The sequence below is a fragment of the Ctenocephalides felis genome, unplaced genomic scaffold (assembly GCF_003426905.1).
Source record: "Ctenocephalides felis isolate EL2017-DRISC unplaced genomic scaffold, ASM342690v1 CF-g0.4_SCAFFOLD_01886, whole genome shotgun sequence".
NCBI classification, from domain to species: Eukaryota; Metazoa; Arthropoda; class Insecta; order Siphonaptera; family Pulicidae; genus Ctenocephalides; species Ctenocephalides felis.
Window position 1 is genome coordinate 63,570,265 of NW_020538040.1, and position 16,439 is coordinate 63,586,703.

At 29.1% G+C, this 16,439-nt stretch overlaps 1 protein-coding gene and 1 pseudogene across 1 annotated transcript; one reads left to right on the forward strand and one right to left on the reverse strand.

The window, feature by feature from the left end:
* Window positions 1-4,046: 4,046 nt before the first annotated feature.
* Window positions 4,047-9,345, reverse strand: LOC113376672 (annotated as a pseudogene).
* A 2,560-nt stretch (window positions 9,346-11,905) lies between these two features.
* LOC113377933 (metallo-beta-lactamase domain-containing protein 1) lies at window positions 11,906-13,607 on the forward strand. The gene is made up of 4 exons (XM_026618394.1): window positions 11,906-12,106; window positions 12,166-12,330; window positions 12,589-12,699; window positions 12,768-13,607. Exons 1-4 carry the CDS (start codon window positions 11,956-11,958, stop codon window positions 12,962-12,964), a joined length of 624 nt encoding a protein of 207 aa, XP_026474179.1. The 5' UTR covers window positions 11,906-11,955; the 3' UTR covers window positions 12,965-13,607.
* The last annotated feature ends 2,832 nt before the right edge of the window (window positions 13,608-16,439 follow it).

Consider the following 16,439-nt stretch of genomic DNA (forward strand, 5'->3'; position numbering starts at 1 on the left):
TTGAAAATTAAAACGACTTGTCGTAGGGTCGAAATATTTAATTATATTTGAGATCGTGATCTCTATCGCCATAAAAGTTTTATAAATATCATCGTAAAAAAATATTTAACAATTAAATACGATAAAACGATCCGACCGATCTCTTAAAACTAATCAGCACGATTCCCAAATGATATCTTTCAAACAGTTTCTGAATGTTTAAAAACGATGCAGGATTTTTAGCTAAAATGTGTACGAAAATTTGTACACTTTTCTGTTGATTAGAAACGACTTGGAGCAATATTGTACAAAACTGACAGATGGTAGTCGTTATCTCAAGACGGATGGTAGTAGTTACATCAAATGACTTTTAAATTTTTGAAATCGATTTAACCGTTTTTCAAAAATCGGCTCATGTACACACTTTTTTTCCAAATTTGTTCTCAAACTATTCACAATGACTAGAAACATAGAGAAAACATAAAACTTACAAGTCGATTTTTTTGTGAGAACATATTTGATATTTTCCTATTACATATGTTATTTTCAAGGGCGGCCAAAAAATGCTCGCACGCAGGCGGCCACATACCCAGGCACGGCCCTGCTAGTAATAGACCTTCTAACATAGTGAAATGTAAATTCATTTCGCTTCATAATGTTTAATCATAGATAAGTGTTTTATCATACTTTTTAGATAAAATATAAATATGAATATAAAATATAAATTTCACTTGTTTTTACTTATTATCCATCTCGTTTAAATTTGAAATTTTACATGCAAATTAAAACACATGGTATTAAATATTTGATTAACAGCTTAATTTTTTCATCTTGGATTTGCTATAAAAAACAATTGCGGTTTCAATATTGTTTATCTCTCCCTCGGTATGATTTGAAACTTTGCACAAATATACCTAATTGCACCTAATATAGCCCCATCTTATTTTGTTAATCTGATTAATTTTTTTTCTTTGTATGAATTTCTCCACTTCAGTTCTATGGTTTCATCTTGCAAAATTGTGTGTTCTTTTTCGATTTTTTCAATAAATTCGGGAGTTAATTTTACCAGTACTGCAAAATTTTTAATTAATCGATAATTTTCTATAACGGTCCGTGCAGCTTGAATGAATCTGAAATTGAGTATGTTTTTTTTTATAAAATTATGCTCAAATGATTATACAGAATCTGGTATTATTTTTCAAAAACAAGATCTGAATCAAAACCTTAACTTAACTCGACGGGAATTTTTCAAATGGAGGTAAAATATTTAAAAATCTGCGAAATTGCCATTACATATTTTAAATATCATTTATCTACGATAAACTTCTAATTTTATTATAATGTAAAATTAAAGTTGTACTAGCTTATAATCTTATTTGTATTGATTGCGATTTTTTCATTTAAAAAAAAATATTGCGGCAGTAAGTATATATTATACAAGTTTAACATGTTGAAGTAATAGAAACAGATAATAAAGTTTCATCACATATTTTAGATAAATTTTATCTTTGTTGTGACTTGCCTGAAACAGATATATGTGTCTATTTTGTTTAACTATTAAACTGCCGGATAATTTTTTTGCGTAAACGTCGGCGCATAATCTTTTTTCTTTTATTTTTAAGCATGACACTAAAAAAATCAATTTACCTGTCAATAGCTTTCATTCTATAATACCAAGAATCTTCAATTTTATTAGTTGGAACAAAAGTATACATTGTCTTGAAATTTCGCGTTAGTCTTTTTCTAATATTAACGCCATTCACAGAGCTATTGTTAATATATTCTGGCGCGTTGTCTTTCAACCTAGATTCATAAACACTGTTCATTATATTGCGAATAATATCAATTTCTTCTCTTTTTTGTGGATTATTTATTTCATGTGAAAATAGGCCATGAACAGCTTTGTGTTGTATTATTTGTATATCATTGCATCTACGCACGCATATAGCTTTCCAAAAACAAAATTGTAAATGCTGCTTAAATGCTTCATAATCTTCGTCCAGGTAAAAGTTCAAAGGACCACGTAGATCGTTTGAATCTGGGTTTTTAGTTGTGTTTTCTATAAGTAACTTGTTAACGCCATCCATGTAGTAAAGAACCAAATCTAAATTGCTGCTAAATATGTCGGTGTTAAAAAATACTTCCTTCTCGGGATCTGATACTGCAATTATTTTTTTTCTTTCTAATCTTTCATTTAGTCGCATTTGTGGACAATCTGGCTTGCATTCCGCTTTGAACTTAATAAGAAAAGGTGTTTCGGATATGATTGGTATGTGAACATGAACATGAAACGTTGATATCACGTACCTCGTAGGTGTATACGTTACCCTGACATGGACCTTTTTATCGTGTTTGGTAACTACTCCTTGTTTAGGGGCAATTGTAAAATCTGAATCGCAATTTAATACTGAAATTAGAAACATTACGTCGCATTCTTCTAAAGCTTTTATTGTTAAGATGTAACTCACTGATTTATTTATAGGTATTACACCCCAATTTATAATACTAGGAAACTCGCAAATAGCCGTACTTGCGGGACTAACATTTAACTGAAAAACAAAGTTGTACTCTCTGGTACGATCGTAGCAATTTATCCGAATTCTGTCTGTGTAGTGTCTTGCTTCTTTTGAGAAAAAAGTTACTTGTACTTTCATAGTCAAACCCGGAAATAGCCAAGAAGTTTCTTTGTACGAAATCTGAAAAAACTTTGTTTCAGGCGCCAAAACATTTACCCTCAGAGGAATTGTATGAACATTTCGAATTATGAAATATGTCATTGCAGGTTCTGCGCTATTGAACTCATATTCCAGTTTTATTTCTTGCGGTTCTAAACTAATGACGTCGGCTGACGACTCAATAAATTCTTTTTCTTGAAACAAGCGCAATATTGGTGGATGCACGTAGCATGATCCGTCCAGGTTTAACGGGCAATTTTTTAAAAACATTTTGAATATAACAAGTGAAATTTAAAAAAAAAATATAATAAAACCCAATTTGTCTTTTCCCAAAAACATAATAAACAAATGAATTTTACAATTAAAAACATGGTGTCATTTCATTGAAGTAAATGTCATTTTTTAACCTTTAAGGAAGGAGCGCATTACATAAAACTATGTCCAGTAGGTCGACGGTTTTTTAAGAAATTAAGTGCTTCATTTCCAAAGCGAGAGTATTTGCATAATTAATATCGCTTTATTGAATTTGGTTACAATGGAATTCGTCACGTCTAATCCATGTCTAATCCTTTCGACTCGGATGCCGCCGCTCCGACGGCAAAATACATATAACTCTAGCAATTCGCGAGTGGAAAGGGCTAATATTGCTTGTTGACCAATATTCAAATTTATTTTCTAACTGCATGGTGCCCATATTGAAAATTACAGAAGGAAAAGCCCGATTTTTTTTACTGATTACGTCATGCCGCGTGATCTAATATTCGATTATTTTAGAGCATATCATATTCTAATATTGTCTAGGGCCGCGAGTATGCCCATAGATAAATAAGCATAAGTATGGCGGCATGCGTTCGTTAAGGGTTTATATTTATCAAAATAATTTTATTAAAAATGAAACGGGTCAGCGGTGGCGATGTCGATCGAACGTGGGCTAGCACCAACTAGTCCCGGGTTTGCTGGTTCCATTCCCGCTACCGCCAAGACCCGACATCAGGCAACTTTGATGTCAAATTTCCACTTCAGGTTATAGATCTCAAATAAAGCCTCGAGTAACAATCGCCTCTCGTGGGTATAGTTGCATATATATATAATAAAAATGTAAATACGAGTATAGTTAATTAGTCATAATTGGATTGTACAACGACAGGGTTGCCATCGATTCAAAAATCCGTATAACAAAGTCAAAACCATTACTGAATGTCCTAAGTGTGACAGATTGTTATCAACAAATTAAAAAAAAATGGAACACTGCTATAATAAATGATTTCGTACCAATTATCCTTCAACAAGACTTGTCATATTCGAGAAATTTCACAAATGATTTGCATTCAATACTTTTAATTTTAAATAAAATAACAAAAACCTGTTATAACAATAAAAATAAAGTATATAATTTTTTTCATTTTATATTTAAATATATCAGGTCCATTGACAATATTTCAGATTACAAAATGTAACAATGCGCATTGTATTACTTATTATCAAAATTGAAAATAATCTGTATGTACAAGGCTTATTTGGCGCACGTATCTTGATAACAAATACCCCCTAATTATTTACATAAAATGAAATATTTACATTCTGTTAAATTAAAGTATTTATCAATAAAATAAATTAAATGAACTTAAGCTTAGTTACACATACTTAATATTTATTACAAATTTAATGGATTATTTTGCGGAACTCCATTGGCAGCGCATGAATTTTTGCCTATTGTAGCTAATTTGGTATATAAATCTAAATGCTTACCGCTTACTACATGTTTTAAATTTGCCTCTAGGCGTTCTGAAGCCTGTAAAATGGAATAAACAATTGAAAAACATATTAGCTAAAATAATTAAAAATATTATCTCATAACTTTCAATAGTCAGTGATTACCTCAAAACACCATGCTTTTGCCATGAGTTCTTCATGTTTGGCAGTAGGCGAATTTTCCTTTAACGACTTCGATGCACGAGATAGTACCACAGCCATTGAAAAGTTGTCGAATGTTGCTTGTGCTATTCTATTAAGTATAAATTGTTCATGTACGATGTCCTTTCCGTACTTCATCAGAAGTGTTTCCACAGTCTGGCCAAATAAAGCTATACCCTGATAAAGAATAAAAATAATTTGATATTTATTAATGAGGAAGCATTAGATATTTTCATATGCATATACATACATAACCGTTATTTACTTCCCATAAGCTGTTTTTAGTTACTTTATAGTTTTACCTGATTTTACATTTGCTCAAAAAATGATTAATATCAATTTTTCAAAAAAAGTCTATTTGAGAAGGTCAATTGGATACCATTTTAATATAGTATAAATTGCATAAAAAAACTTAAGCCACATATATGCGTGCGTTTTGCGCAAATCATCAAATTGGCCAAGTAACTCATATATGCGTTTGGCGAAGACAGTTCGCCGAGAAACTCAATTTTAATAAACCAAATTGAATAGTTAAGGAATAAATCAACATTTTACTCATCATGTGGAAAATTTGTGTATATAATTATAATATATATGTCCAGAAATTGATTTGGAATGACAGAATTTGAGTTATATTGCCAGAAATATGCGTTGGCAATTTTCGGCAATCTTCAAACTGTTTCGTCCCCAAAGGGTTAAACAACATTAATGAATTTTATAATTTGGTAATATGGAATTAAATAGATAATCTTAACTTTACTAATTTAGCAACATGTGCTTCCAATTTTGATTACTACTCTTACCTTGGCAGCTAGTTGTGACGATTCTCCTAAATTAGGATGGACTAAATGAGCCATGTTCGGTGCTCCACCAATGCCTATGCTACGGAATGCACGTTTTGAAACTTCATCGAAAATCATACCCAAATTTGCTGCAGGGTTTTTAAATGCTTTTTGTAATTCTTTCAAATGTGCACCAGCATACTGAATTCCTGTAAAAATGATTTAAGTAAGTATGGCACACAAATTCATTTATTAGATATCACTAATTTTCAGAAATTTTTCATTTAGATAAATGAGTATGCTCTTTTTACAATTTTTATAAACTTTGCATTTAGTTTTCTTATATAGAAATAGTAAAAAACCAAACACCTTTTCAATCTTTATTTCACTTAAAGACTAACTTTCAAAAAGCTTATAAAATTTCTTATAATTTGTTATAACCAAACAATCATTTCAGACTTACCTGTTAAAGCAACAAATAACCGAAGAATATCGTTCGTTCCTTCAAAGATTCTAAAAATCCTCAAATCTCGCAGTACGCGTTCTAATCCAGCGTCTTTCATGAATCCCATACCGCCAAGAATCTGTATGGCTTCATCACACACATACCAAGCTGCTTCTGATGCAAAACACTAATGAAAGATGCTAAAAAGTTTAGCTCCAATATGTTCAAAAAATGTCTTAATTTACATATAGACTAAATGTTACCTTAGAAATAGCAGCTTCTAAATGATAATCTTCACTTTTTTTGTCCATCAATCCCGAAATCATATAAGCCATTGATTCAGTCACATAATGAACCATGCACATTCTAGCCAATTTTCTTGTATAGTACCATATGTTTCAATCAAATTACCAAACTGTGTTCTAGTTGTAGCATGATCTGTTGCTTTTTTAATACAGGACCTCATGGTTCCACTGAGTGCAGCTGCCATTCCAAACCTTCCATTATTCAAAATATTCATGGCCACTTTGAAGCCCTCGCCTTCAACACCTAAGATATTCTCAATTGGTATCTTAACATCTTCATAGTATACTTCAGTTGTGTTAGAACACTTAATGCCCATTTTTTTCTCTGGAGGACCGGAGGTTACGCCGCCGAATTTGCGTTCCACAATGAATGCAGTAACCTGCCGAATCAAAAATCCAATTTGAATTATTATATTTAAAAAAAAAAATGAACTCAAGAATCATAGCCATGCCTCCCATTATAATGAAATGTATATATATATATATATATATACAGTAGAACCTCGATTATTATCCGGACCTCAGTTATACGGATTCGCGATTATCCGGACTATCAAATGTAAATTTCTTATTAAACATTGATTTTCGTTGATATCTATGTATGTATTTGTTATTTTTGATAAATACACATCATTATTCTTCATACATTGGATTATCTGGATTTTTTATTATCCAGATGCCTATCGCCAACAATTACTCTGGTTAATCGAGGTTCTACTGTGTGTATATATATATATATATATATATATATATATAACCTTATTAGCATTCTTACCATAATAATGTGACTTTAGTAGAATAATTCATGAACAGTTAAAATGGAATATGACGATTGTTTCTTAATAAATTTGTGATCAATGTTTCAATGTTTGGTAATTGATGTATTCTTTCACTTATAACAAAAATACTATTTTCTATCTTTAAATATTAGTAAAATAACCTCATCATAAATAAAAAAATTTTCACTCATACCTTATCCTTCATTCCACCAGTTTTCGGATCTGGTTGAGGAGTCTGAGCAAACACTGTCATAATTTCTGCAATTCCTCCATTACTGATCCAAATTTTAGAGCCATTTAAAATATAATGTTTGCCATCTTCAGATTTAACAGCTCTAGATCTATAGAAGACATCAATACATATGTTTCAATATCATATATTAGTTTCACTTATTGTTGTTAATATCTATTTGTACAAAAAAGTCTTGAAAATTAATGATGCAATATAGTTTCCAATGAAAAAATTCTTCATTAAACTTGTATTAAAATAAGAAACGCAATACAAATATTAAACTAAAAGCAAATATTATTTACCTAATAGAATTAGCATCAGATCCTGATGAAGGTTCAGTTAAACAAAATGCAGCCACATTATGGCCAGTTGAAACCAAGGGCAAGTACTTTTTCTTTTGTTCAGGTGTTCCATACAGCAAAATGCCCTTTAAAAATGAAATGAATATAAAAAAGCATATTGAAACTCAATACGGTATAGTTAACCACATTTTACCTTAAAACCTATACTTTGATGTGCACCTAAGGTGATTCCCAAACCCAAGTCATTTGAACCTATAATTTCAGTCATTCTAGCATATTGTGTGTTGCTAAGCCCAAGACCACCATATTCAGTTGGTACTTGGAGACCAAAAGCGCCCAATTCCCACAAGCCATTCATTGTCTCTTCATCAATACTTGAAGTTTCATCATTTTTAGCTGGATTATTGACCTCCTAAAGTACACAAACTTTTTAAAATTGATATGATTTAATTAAAATAACAGAAATATATAGTGTGAAAGTTTATAATGAGCTGAATTAAAACACACATTATAAATATTTATATATTCTTTTAATATAGTGACTCATTGTCAGTGAAAGAGCAGATAATGAAATACACGTAAACTTGCTAACTTGTAAATAATAGTAATAGTATTTAACTTGCCGAACACAAATAGTAATTTCCGGTTTATTTCCTTTGTTGTTATGTAAGTATTTGCTTCAGCCACTTATTCATAATTTTATGTTTCAATTAATTTTTATGTTTTCAATTGATGATTTAATTAATTTACCTCAAAAAATTTTGAAGTTGGGTCTATCAAAGAAGAAAGCGTTTCATGCTGTTCAGCATCTAATACTTCTGGATACGGGAACATTTGAGCAGGTTGAAGCTGTCCCCGGAAAGTGTTCATTACAAAAGACATGTTTTCCTTTTTCGATTCATTTTTGTCAGATAGCCGGCAATGTGTTGTTGAAATAAACCTGTAGAAGTTTTGAGTTAAAATTAATAAGCTAATTAGATAATATAGATATTCATATGAAATTTGATTTCTAAATGATTTTTATTATTATTTTAAAAACTTGCTACAAAAAACTTCTGTAAAGAATGCTATACTTATAGGTGATAATAATAAAATGATCCTCATTATTATTCATTTATTAAAACTGTAAATATTGTAATACAGTTATTCTAATCTACTACTTAACGATTATAATAATAATTATTATTAATGATTATTTTAAATAAATTACCGCCTTAATTTTTTTTTATCATCAATCACATTTTTCAAAAAATATATTTGTGTGTCTTGAATTAATTTATTTTTGTGTTTGCACCAAACAAAAATAATTTGAACGGTATTTAATTTGACGTTTCGGAACTACTGTAATTGCCATCTTCAGACTTTTAGTGCCAAGTATACAGTACATTATGTGCATTATAAAATAAATAAGAAATAAAGAAAGAACTACGTAAAATTTAAAAACATTTAAAAGATGAGGATTGAGAATTATTAACACACTATAAATGCTAAGTCTTGCGTTGTGACCTAAATTACACAAAATATATGATGTAGAGTAAATACGCTGAAATAAACAAGAAGATACTTTCTGTTTATATATATATATATATATATATATATATATATATATATAAACGTTATATGCTATATATATATATATATATATAATATAATCTAAAATAAATTATAATATAATATAAACTAACCTAGAACTATCTAATACGGATTTTTTAATTAGGGCAACAGATCGTCCAATTCGCAGCATTTTTTTAATATTTGTTCCTCAATAACAAATCCAACACACAACAGAAATAAAATTTAGAACAATTATATTACGACTAAATCGAATCGTTGAATGTTGCACTTTGATTGGTTTCACTCCCAACGTGGGACTAGACCGTCTAGACGCAAACAAATATTTAGGTGGACTTTGTACCAGATTTCAAAGTTTCAAACGTCACTGAAGCACAGAAACGATGAAACGATAATATTGTATCGTTGTAGACTGCATCTGCGGTTATCAGTGGTCCTAGACATGAGGCCCACGGACAAATTTTTATCATTTTTCAACACGTTATATGCTTCGATGATTTCAAAAACTAGTGGGGCGCATGGCATCGTGCCTTGAGGAAAATTGCTGGAACTTCCCGTACCAAAAATTATTATTTTGTTAAAAACGATTAACATTTTTGAAAAAAAATTACTTCGAAAAAATTATACTTCGAAAAAATTAGATTTTTGAGAAACAATAAATTTGATATAAAATTACTTTAAAATTTTTTTTTTTTTAAATGTTTTCTTTATTTTGACATATTTTGGAAATTCTGAACTCTTTTTTGAAGCAATCGTACTACTTTAACTGCATAGAGACGCAATATCGAAGCGAGCAAACGCCACATCTCTGTCTAAAGGTGCGTCCACACCTAACGAACGAACGCGAACAAACATGTCGAACAAGAAAATACAAAGAAAAACGAACAGGAACACGAACAAACGCGAATAATTCCAAACAAACGCCTCAAAGCAGTGAGGGCTTGAATCTTTTTGTTCGAGGATGTACCGTGAAACGTCAGATTTATTATTTAAAGTGGCGGGAAAGAGTAAAATTATTTAAAGTTCTCAAATTCACAAAATTTGTCAATAACAGCAATATCTTATAATAAACACAACATAAACTAGCTGCACATTTTAACATCAAAAAAGAAAAATGTTTGTCTACATTCGTGGTAGCGTCCACACTACACATACGAGTTCAAACATGAACGAACAATTCCCTTTGATGTACCGACGAGTTGCGGAACATTGCTCGTCATGTTTGTTTATGTTCGTTCGTGATCGTTGTGGCGTCCACACTATGCTGTTGCCGTTCGTTCTGGTACGTTCATTTATGTTCGTTCGTGTTCGTTCGTTAGGTGTGGACGCACCTTAATAGACAAACGATGTTAAGAAACCCATAGAAATGTAAACAAAATTGATACATATTATTAAAATCTCCATAAAATATCTGAGAATTTAATGTGCATATGTCTAATGATCATTTTTGACCTCAAAATGGCATTTTTTTACTTTTTTTACTAAATCTCCAAAACCGCTAGACCTACCTTCCCAAAAAAGTTAATCAGTTCTTCGTCTTGTCAATACAAGTAAAATGTTTTTTGAATTATTAAAATCAGACGCTCTGTTCTCTTAAAAACTGAGTTACCGTTTTTGGCACTTTTTGCTCTGTATCTTCGAAACGTCTAGACCTGCCTGTGCCAAAAACTAATCAGCACATCTTCTTATTAATAGGAATCGAATGTTTCTTGAATAACGTCGAAATCGTCGACGAAAATTTGTATCCGCACACACACACACATACACATACATCCATTTTTTTTTAAGATATGCCAAAATAAAAAAAATCATTTTCGATTTTTTTGCGATTACTATAAAACTTGTCCTACGGGAAATTAATAATTGAAAAAAAAAGTAGTTGCGCACAGTATTTGATTTGAAAGTTATTTGGCTCTAGAAAGGTTTCAAAATGGGCACCTGTGACTTAAAATGTTGTAAGAGTAACCTCAGAGAAAGCAGGGTATACAAACGTGTATGCACATTATCTTCTTTTATCTATGAGTATATGCCTAGACATGGTGTATATGCACATAAACATGAATATTCTAGTTCTATAAAAATTGGTTATATTATACTAAACATGTCTACTTAGAGTAATTATAAGCATTTTTATTTTGTGTAGAAATGTGTTGCGGTTAATTTTTAAAACTAAAATTTATAAATGTAACATATTTTTCATTTTCTTACAAAAATCATTACTTTTGTTTGATAAATATTCAATTCTCTCTAAAAATGTATTTTTACATTGTATAACTAAATGTATAATTAATGCATACATTGAAAAAAAAAACTTGCATTAAACATATGAACTTTTTGTAAACATGACAAAAATTGAAAAATAGCACAATTTTTTTATTATTTTTTTTTTTTATTTTATTTTCATTCTGCAATCTATAAAAATAATTATATTTAGCAGAGAATGCTGACAAGTGTTTACAATTGGTTGTTTACAAATTAGTACATACGCCCAGTGGTATATCTATAGATTATGTATAGATTAACTATAGTATACTATAGTTAATATATAAAAAGAAAAAACTAAAGACAAATATAGAGAGAAAATATATATATATATATATATATATATATATAAAATGAACTATAATAAATCTCGAGGTATTTTCCTTTTGAGCCTGGTCGGCTGGCCTTCCTGGTATAAGAAAAATAGCACAAATGAACTGAAAACTAAAAAAATCAAAAGTGATATGGGAATATTAAAAAAAATTACCAATTTAAAATCATAAATGCATATAACAATTGTTGATAAAATAACTGAATGATAATAGTTCCATATATAATGTTACCATCAAAAATGTTGTGTACGTATGAAGAACGACGTGAGTGAAAATGGAACTAGACTAACATCGTTTGGATCGTTTGTATTTATTTTCATCGGTTATAGTCAAATGTCAAATTATTATTATCGTTATCAAATTTTTGCTTTTGACCATGTCTTACGAAGTGCATGTGCTCTCGAATGGATATTCCGTCGATGAACAAAATCATATGCTAGCAAATTGTACTTGCACGTTAATTTTGGGACCCATAAATATAATCGTCGATACGATGACATCTTGGGATAAGGAGGTGATTTTAAACGGTGAATTGCTGAGACGATTGAAATTCATAGAACTAGAAATTATTAACCATTAATTTCAGGATTGGCTAAACACAAACTTACGCCAAGTGATATCAATTATGTTATTTGCACACACGGCCATTCAGATCATATAGGAAATAATAATCTGTTTTTAGAATCGAAATTGATAGTTGGTTTTTGTGTATCATTTAAGAACAAATATGAATATTTTCCATTTAAAGAAGGTGAGACAATTGTAATTATTAACTTGTTTATACCTCAAGAAGCTCATACAAATTGACTATTTATAAACATATAAAAGCAATTGAAATAAAATACATAAGCCGTTCTAATTATAAAATTCAAATGCATTGTTTACATTAATTACTCTATACTATCACTGCATTATTAATTAATAAATTACCAACGAATAGTTAGCATACATTACGAGTAGTAATTGTGAGAACAAAATATTTAGTATTTGTTAATTTATTTAAAATTAGGAAAAGAATTCATAATCAACGATAACATAAAAGTTATACCCACTCCTGGTCATACTCTCCAAGATGTAACAGTAATAGTCACTACAGATGATGATGTGATAGCAATAACAGGTATAAAATTTAACAAGAAAACTAAAACAAAATAAAACACAATATATAATTAGTTTCATATATATTAGGAGATTTATTTGAAAAAGAGGAAGATATAGAAAATCCAAGTTTATGGTTATCATCTGGCAGTGATGACCCAAAACTACAAAAATATCATAGAAGACAAATTATTGATATGAGTACCTACATAATTCCTGGACATGGTCCAAAATTCAAAGTTACAGATAAGCAAAGAGCAATAATTGACCTCTCCTCCGATGCTTGAAAGAACCACTAACTTTTCTAAAATGTAAATAATGAGGCAATTCTGCCGTTACAGAGCTCACAAATAGCGTTGTCATGGCAAAGCCATTTTATTCTTGTTCCGTTGTTGTGAAACTATCAAAATGTCCACAAGGGAGAAAGTTATAATAACTGCATCATCGAAGATTCTGTTATCATAACATTTATCCTTGTTTGTTTATACTTAAAATACGCCAAATCGCACAGCAAATAGACATTTTCATAATTTTTACTACTAAAACAAGCATAAGAGAGTGTTGCCATGACAACTCTATTTTATGAGTTCTGTTATGGCAGAATTGCCCCAAAAGCACTGCAATAAAATAGAGTAAGGTCATATAGAACATGAATATATGTCTTTTGACTTACTTAAATTTATTTTCTAAATAATATAAATTGATTTGTTACAAAGAGTAATTTTAAATTAAAACAATTTCGAATTATATATAAATTTACAATAAAATAGATCTGAGAAATAACTTTTTTTCAGTATGATATTACATTTCCTATCTTGAAATAATCACAGCCATATAATTAAAAAAAAACATTGACCAAAAAACATTTAACACAAATACTATACACACAAAACTAAGGTGAGCTTTCTTCTACATTAAAAACAGCACACTGCCAAAATAAATAAATTTAATTATGTATAATATTTAAATAAATCATTTTTGTTAAGAGTAAAATATATTTTTTAATGCTATTAATTAAAAACGTTATTTTGAAATATTCTTTGAGCTAAAAGTTACTTTTATGTAAGATATAGATCTCATATTTTTTTAATTTCCACATGTCAGCATTGATTATATACATTATGATGCTATTTAAAAACAATTACATATTTATAACTTGATTTAATTTAGAATAAATGACACACTTAAGTACTTGAATTATACAAGTACATATAAGCATATAGTATTAAGGTGACCATATTTTTTTTTAAGTCAAAACTGGGACAACAATTTTTAGTTGTACTAATCCGGAACGGAAGACCCCCTCCCCAATGCTAAATGACTTAAATATGATTTAACATAAATACTATGAGGATATAATGAAAATCATTTTTTTTATTAACTAAATATTTTTTTTTATCAGAATTACTTACTTTTTAGAGGACTTCATTATTCTTATATGCTATGTTTTATCTATTTTTTTTATCTATAACTTTTCTTTGCTTTCAAGTCTTCTATAAAATTCTGTGTAATTTTCTTCATGATTAACTTGAAATTAGTACAAAAATTATCAATCATTTTTGCTAACATTCATAAAATCAAACTTCAAAATTATTAATATTGAGATTTTAAGCCGCTTTTGGAATATTGCATCCGCACCCGGCAATATTCTCATTCAGAACGTATGTTGTATATATTATCTTCAGATATTTGATGGGCAGTTGTAATTTCGTAAAAAATTGCAAAACCTATACTTTTTGAAAACTCGGGACAATCTGGGTCAAAAGATCTGAATCTAGGACAAATATTGCTTTTAGAGAAACCCGGGACTGTCCAGGCCAAACCGGGCCGTATAGTCACCCTAAAAAAACTATATAAAAACATTAAATATGAATAATGTTAGAGTACTGTAACTTGTATGCTCAATAATGTTAAACAAAAAATGTGCATAAAATATTGTTACTTCAATAGTGATAATTAGTTAATTTTAGATAGCATCAATTTACTGAATATAATTGAAGCTAACATAATTATATATATATATATATATATATATATATATATATATATATTACATGTATATGTAGGCAGCCTGAAAACCTATCGATTTGATACAACTGAGGTAGGAAACTTCACACCACCCACAAATTAATATATATATATATATATATATATATATATATATATATATATAGATTTAGATTTTTTGATCGACGGTGAGACAGATATACATATTAGGGCGGGTCGATTTAAAATTCGCTTAGGCACATATGATTTTCGGGTACTAGGGATCAAAATAAGATACTTTCCTAAAGACACAATATGACAAACCATGGGCATGGGTAGATCGGCCTTCCAAAGTTAGTGGGGGTCGGTGCGCCTATGCGACTTTTTTTTACCCATATAAATCAACCAGCTCTAATTATATATTATATATATATATATATATATATATATATATATATATATATATATATATATATATGTATATATCTGTTAACAATTTTTTTTTGTTTTATATATATATATATATATATATATATATATATATGATAAAACAAAAAAAACTTGTTAACAGACATCCATCCAGATATAAAATAGAAAGGAAACTAAGATATGTTTCAAAATAAATTTAATAGATTTATATGTTTCGAGTCTCAATTTGACTCTTCCTCAGTGAAAACAAAACATATGGAATATGGATAATAAAATTGAATTCATATTCCAACCTTCGAGATGTTATGGTTGAATTTATTATGTTCATTTTATTTCTTTTTGGAACATACTTGTTTTTTTTGTAAAATAATAATTTCTTTACCATATTTTTTCTTTCTGTTTTGTGTTATGTATTAACTGTTTGTGTGTTATGTTTCCACTGAGAAAGAGTCAAATTAGGACTCGAAACATATGGATCTATTAAATTTATTCTGTAACATATCTTAGTTTTTTCTTTTTTTTTCAAATCTGGATGGATGCCTGTTAACAAGTTTTCGGTCTTATCAACATATTTGTCACCATCTGTAAAATTAGTACATTAAATATATATATATATATATATATATATATATATATATATATATAATTTGATCTAAGATTATAGATCTTATATTTGATATAAGATTTCAAAAGTTTTAGTAATTCATTTACAAAACTTAATTAAATTACATTTTAGTACAGCTATAAAATTACAATTTTTTTCCGTTATGACCAGGCAGACGTACACATGTTGAAACATATCCTGAATTTATTGTGAGGCCCATATCTCCAGATAGAGTATCCAACTGAGGCATATGAATTGTTAACATCGTGATTAAATGATCTTAATTCTAAACTTAATTTCAAACAATGATTATTATCTTAAATTGTACATTTTCTAATATTATTAAAGAGGTCAATATGGGCTGACTGTTTAATAGCATTGCATCAATGAGAATCATTCAAAAATTAGTATAAAACAAATGAAATCATTTTATAATTTCCTGGCATTGCAATTTTGGATGTTTAGTGCTATAACATAAGCCAATTAATTACACAACATTTACCAGTCATAGTCAATAGCCATCTGATGCTCTAAATTATTAAAAAAATAAACAGTTAATTATTCTAGTAATATAAATAAAAAAAAGTAATATTATGCAGTAATTTATAAACTTAATAATATTTGGTTCATTTGGGTAATACTTAATGTGCTCCAAAATAACAGTTTTTATAATTCTATTCAAGGAAAAATAGTAATAATAATACCAACAAGAGGAAAAGATACATGCCCAATTAAAAAAGTAA

Coding starts and splice junctions, on each gene's coding strand:
- LOC113377933 (XM_026618394.1), top strand. CDS start 11,956: ATGTCTTACGAAGTGCATGTGCTCTCGAATGGATATTCCGTCGATGAA. Junction 12,331..12,588: donor ATATTTTCCATTTAAAGAAG/GTGAGACAATTG, acceptor ATTTAAAATTAG/GAAAAGAATTCATAATCAAC. Junction 12,700..12,767: donor TGATGTGATAGCAATAACAG/GTATAAAATTTA, acceptor CATATATATTAG/GAGATTTATTTGAAAAAGAG.